The sequence below is a fragment of the Oxyura jamaicensis genome, chromosome 1 (assembly GCF_011077185.1).
Source record: "Oxyura jamaicensis isolate SHBP4307 breed ruddy duck chromosome 1, BPBGC_Ojam_1.0, whole genome shotgun sequence".
In the NCBI taxonomy this organism is placed as follows: domain Eukaryota; kingdom Metazoa; phylum Chordata; class Aves; order Anseriformes; family Anatidae; genus Oxyura; species Oxyura jamaicensis.
Genome location: NC_048893.1, coordinates 173,634,916 through 173,640,183, shown reverse-complemented (window position 1 = coordinate 173,640,183; position 5,268 = coordinate 173,634,916). Strand labels below are relative to the sequence as shown.

Below are 5,268 nucleotides of genomic sequence, written 5' to 3'. Positions count from 1 at the left end.
TGTGACCTTGCCCCAGTGCAAACTTCCCTCCTGCAAAGCTCTGCAAACTGTCATTAGCTCCTGTGATTTTTCTGTCCAAACTCGATCCTGTGGTTTATCTGACCCTCTCTCTCAGGCCCAGAAGCCAAGCTCTTTCCATGACAGGGACTCCCTGCATGAGGATAGGTTACTTTGAGGGTCACAGGGGATGCCAAGAGAAGGTGGAGATTTCCCCTGTGTGTTGTGGAAGGAGCAATGTATGACTGCCAGACAAGGCGGAACCAATTGTGCAATCAGCTTGGCTTGGCTAGGCTTCGGTGGCACACACTGTGTTGGGGTAGAGAAGACATGACCACTCTTTTGTGTCCTGTTCTGCCTTAGAGGAGAAAGACCGTGCAACACGTTGGTTATTTCTGTTGCAGAGGCATGAGCAGCCCCATAGCCAACTCCACCACTTGGGATGGCCTGATATTCAAAAGCACTCAGAGAGAGCTGAAATTGTAATGCTGTGAATCTAACTTTCAGGAAGCAGAAAAGAGGGAACAGGAGAAAAGTGAATATTTATTGTACCTTCCTCCTCTTTTTTTTTTTTTTTTTTTTTTTTTTTTTTTTTTTGTCTGGACTAGTGCCAAGCACATCTGTCCAAAGAGAGGGGAAATGTGGTTTCCACAAGATGAAACTTTGAATGGATACAAGCAGTTTCTAAGGAGACCTGCTCTATAATTGTAGAGGAAATTACAAGCTGAATCATCTGTGGTTTGGGGAGAGAAATCAATGATATTTTGTAAGTTGAACCCAACTGTGCTGACTACTTACCAAGAAAGAAACTGGAAAGAAATCAATTCCAAGAACTTTCAACAAAATCCATCTTAATTCAGGTTTGACAGATGTGTTTTGTTCTCCTCTAAAGCAATGTGATGCACCAGCCTGAAATCCCTATTACTATTGCAGAGACAGGCTCCCAGCAAAGACAGGTTAATACACTACACTCCAGGGCAGCCAAACCACATGCTGATGACTCTTGGGAATCCACAAAGGCCCACACACCTTTCAGAGCTGGCCCACCAAACCTGCTGCTGTGTCTCCAGGGGGCGGATCCAGAGCAGAATCCACAAATGTGTTGCATTGCAGCACACATTTGAATGGATTTCTGAAGCACAGCTGCACCCACTGGACCCTGTAAAGATGGCAGCAAAATAATTCTGCTTATAACCTCAATGGCAGCTGGCTCCTAAATTAGTGCTCTTCATATGCTGATGTTTTAAACATTATAATTTCATCAATCTATTTACTTATTTATTTATTTTGAAAGAAAAAAAAAAAAAAAAAAAAAAAAAAAGCCAGGCCCTAAATATCTAGTATTAGCCTTTGTTTTGCAGTTTCTCTTTACTGAATGTCCCCGTGAAATGCTGAACTCAGTCTAGTTGAATGAAAGATTACAGGGAGATAATCTGGAAAGATTTGTGAGACTTCTCTTTTGGGTTTATTCTATGTTTCTTTGTTGACGACACTATAGCTGAGCATCACAACAACTTGCCCAAAATTTCTGACAGACTTAATCCTGCACATAACGTAATTCTTAATCCATCTCTTCCAGGCTCATCTGCAAAAGTCATCTGCCAAAATCCATGTCAGAAAGGCTGGATTAGCTACAAAGGCCGCTGCTACAAGCTTATTCAAGAGAGAATGACCTGGACCAAAGCTGAGGTACCACATTCTTCCAAACAGGAGTGTTCATCATTTCTTCTCTGCTTTCCACAATTATCTTTCTTGTATCAGATTCTTTTTTTCCTCCCTTGCTGCTTCTTTTGTCATGTATCAGTGTTGACCAAAAGAATGTGATATTCAGCTCAGTGCTGCTAGGTTAACTGTACTCTGCCTCACCACAGGACACGATCCTGCAACAAACTACCTCCAGTTCAGAACCTGAACCTTCTGGAGCTGATATTTCTCATGCTTCCCTTCTTATACTAAGGTTTTTGAGCATGAGGCCTATTTGCTATAAAGTGAGTTATTTAAAGTACACCAGTGAAAAGAAGTAAAGTTGGTTCTGGGGGTCCTTGACTGTAAGAGGACACCAGACTAAAGGGTTGTAGTTGAAGGGTTTCTCCCTCTGCTTCCTACATGTCTCACAGCACCATCTCTTCTGGGTTTTACCTTTGTCTGTGATTCATCAAACATCTTGTGAAGAGTGAACCCTTCTTCCACTTTGTGATACTTCCTAAAAGACATTCTGACTTCATTTTGCTACTTGTTCAGTTGGTATCAGGTGAGTCCTGTAATTTAAAGCTCTGCACCTGATAACTTTCAGGAGCCAAACAAAAATTTTCCATATATGTTTGCCTTGGCATGCCGAATTTCTCTTGAGTCATGTCTACAAGAGTGTATGAAATTTAAATGCCTCAGGATGAAGAGAAGAGCTTTCCCCTGAGTCTAAACACCAGTACTAAGCAACAGCTAGGAGTGCTGTTGCTTCACGGTGCAAACAAAAATATCCTTCCCTACCAAATGCAAAAGAAAACTCTTGAGGACCCAGTCTGTTTGGAGAGACTCAGGGTGGAGAACTGTTACAGTCTACTCCATTCCCCAGCTGGCTAGGGACACGAGGAAGGAACATTTAAATTGCATTCTTTTGGACAAGCTCTTCTGAAATCTCCATTTCTGCTCATCTGTCTTTTTGTATTTCTCTTCATTGTAAGGTTCATTTTGCCTGACGTTAGCTGTCAAAAATGTGGAGATACCTAGGCTGTGCTGTTCAGTAGGGTCTCTCCAGTGACAGCCACTTCATCTTAGCTCCCCTCAATGCCTTTCTTTCACTGGGTGTATGACAGTCTGGAGATACCTCTTGTTCTCTACTAGCTGCATAGAAACCCTGTGTAATTGGCTACACTACAGGCACCACTCACTTGGATCCTGCAGTTCAGGTTTTCACTATTATATTTTTTGAGCATCCCTTCTCTCTGTTCTTCTCCTTTTTCCATCTTTTTTTCCTCTTCCTTTGAAACTGAAAATTTTTGGTAGATTTCCCTGTCACTTCATTCCCTTTCTTGGACTTTCTCTTATTGCTCTGTCCTTTTCCATCCACTAATCATTTATTCCACATTTTTCTTTGCTCAACTGTTATTCAGAAAGCTCTAGCCATTTTATATCTGCCATGTTTAACTCTCTCTTCTGTGCAGGAAACCTGTTCTACTGAAAGAGAAGGAAGTCACCTAACCAGCATCACTAGTGAAGAAGAGAATGAATTCCTTCGTAAACTTTCTCAGGGACAAAAGCAAATTCAGCTCTGGATAGGTGGAACTTACCAAAAGGCAAGTGTGCCAGGACCAGTAATGAAAACAAGCATCAGTCAAAAGAACTTTATATCTCAACTGACCAAAAATGTCTACTAGATTTTTTTTTTTCCCCCAAGGGAATAGTTTCTCTTTGTAATCATGGAAGATCTTTTCAGTCTCAGCAAAACTAAAGATGTATCAAAAAGTCATGCTTTTTATCTTTCAGTGATTTGGGGGGCTGGGGATAGAGGAAGATGGGAGTTGGAGGAAGAAGTTGAAGTGATAAACTCTGATCAACATCATATTCCAATTATATTCCACCTGAAGAAGGAGAGCTGAGGTACAAATCTCAAAGGAGAAGTGGATAAATCCACCACTGGATGGTGGATAATAAGTTCTCCCTTTAATTTCTGTTTAGCAGAATGTCAGGGTAGTGGACTGGACTTGGTGTTATAAAAAGCTTGGAGGGATATATTCATTCAAATTTTTTAATGAAGTCATTCAGAGTGTTTTATCACCAATATTCTAGACAATGAACCTACCAGAGCTTTTGCTGATATGGTGAATATAGCATTAGTAAAATTGGTAAAAGCAAGTGAATTTTAGATTTGTAAGTGCACGTTAGAAATAGAAATTTTATTCTGTAAGTTTTACGCATGTAACAGGGCATATCAATGACCTGTGTGTCCATCCAGAATGCCTCAAATTCTGAGTGTCACTTACCTGCAGTGAATTAGTCGTGAGTGATATAGTATATTCTGAATTACAAATATATTCAAGAAAATTATGATTTATTTGAGGACAATTCATATAGAGAAGATGAGGTGAAATTAATCTTACATGGAATTAAAAATTAATTATTCATGCAGCTCTACAGAACAATGATATCCCCACAAGCAATAACTGTTTCTAAGTCCATGTGGAAGAGGGCTCCTGTTCAGTCCTTTTTTCATCCCAGCAAATATAAAAGTGTGCCAAACTGCTTTCAGAATTTAACTGCAACCTGCAGTTCCCATTAAACTTCTGGAGTTATTTTATTTTTGTCTGCAGGGGTCACTGTTGAAATGGAGTGATGGATCTCTGACAACCTTCATCCAGAGGCCTCTGTCTGCCATTTTCGGTTCTGTTAGAAGACTAATTAACAGTCTGTTTAACATAAAACTTTGCTTGAGCCTCAGTATTGGAGGTAAGGAAAACCTGAGATGATTTATGACTCACACAGTTTACTTTGCTCTTGAACCTCTGCTATTCCAGTGGATAGACTATTTCCAGCTAGATAAAACATCATCTTATTAAAATGTTGCCCAAATCTGCAATGTACATACTATGGAAACACAAATGAAAAGAAAATTAAATTTCCAGGTGCTGAACTGAGATTAAATGATTCCATGTAAGGAGTGAAATAGTTCTCTTATCATATCTTCTGCCTTTCCTTTGTTATCACTCTTGGTCTTTGTTTCCAGGACGGGGTGAATGGGACGGCTCTAACTGCAGCAATAAGCTACCATTCATCTGCGTTTACAAACAAAACGTGAAGCACCCTTAACCTATCACTGAACAATTGATGAAACCTGACTGGCTGCTGTGGCACCTGGAATAGAGTTCAGCTGCAATCCATTAGTGCATTGAAATCTTTTGCATGGAAAAATCAAGATCCAATACTAAAAAAGCGGAGGTATTAGAGCAAGTTACTTTTATGTTCTGTTTGCATTATTGTGGTGAAGTTCCTATAGACTATCTCTAAAATGATCCCATAAAAATAAATTCTGATTTGATTTGAATGCTTGATGAAATCAGCACACCATTTAGCTTTTCCACAGGGTGTTCAAGAATATTCATAAGAGCTCTTTAATTATTAAATAATTACCAGTCACTCATTAAAACATTATTCATTTCACCATTTAATCATGCCAAGTCATACATTTTAAATCCTAGAATTTCTCTTTTCTAAGTGTCAAATAGATCCAAGGAGAATAAATTGAATGTTTTTAATATTTAAGTAGATAAATGGCTA

The 5,268-nt window shown here is 39.4% G+C and overlaps 1 protein-coding gene across 1 annotated transcript; it reads left to right on the top strand.

Annotated features, from left to right (window-relative positions):
• The first annotated feature begins 674 nt into the window (after positions 1-674).
• Positions 675-4,932, top strand: LOC118160574 (snaclec bitiscetin subunit beta-like). The gene is made up of 5 exons (XM_035315367.1): positions 675-763; positions 1,577-1,686; positions 3,159-3,290; positions 4,305-4,440; positions 4,718-4,932. The coding sequence occupies exons 1-5, from the start codon at positions 754-756 to the stop codon at positions 4,798-4,800; spliced, it is 471 nt and encodes a 156-aa protein (XP_035171258.1). The 5' UTR covers positions 675-753; the 3' UTR covers positions 4,801-4,932.
• Positions 4,933-5,268: the final 336 nt, after the last annotated feature.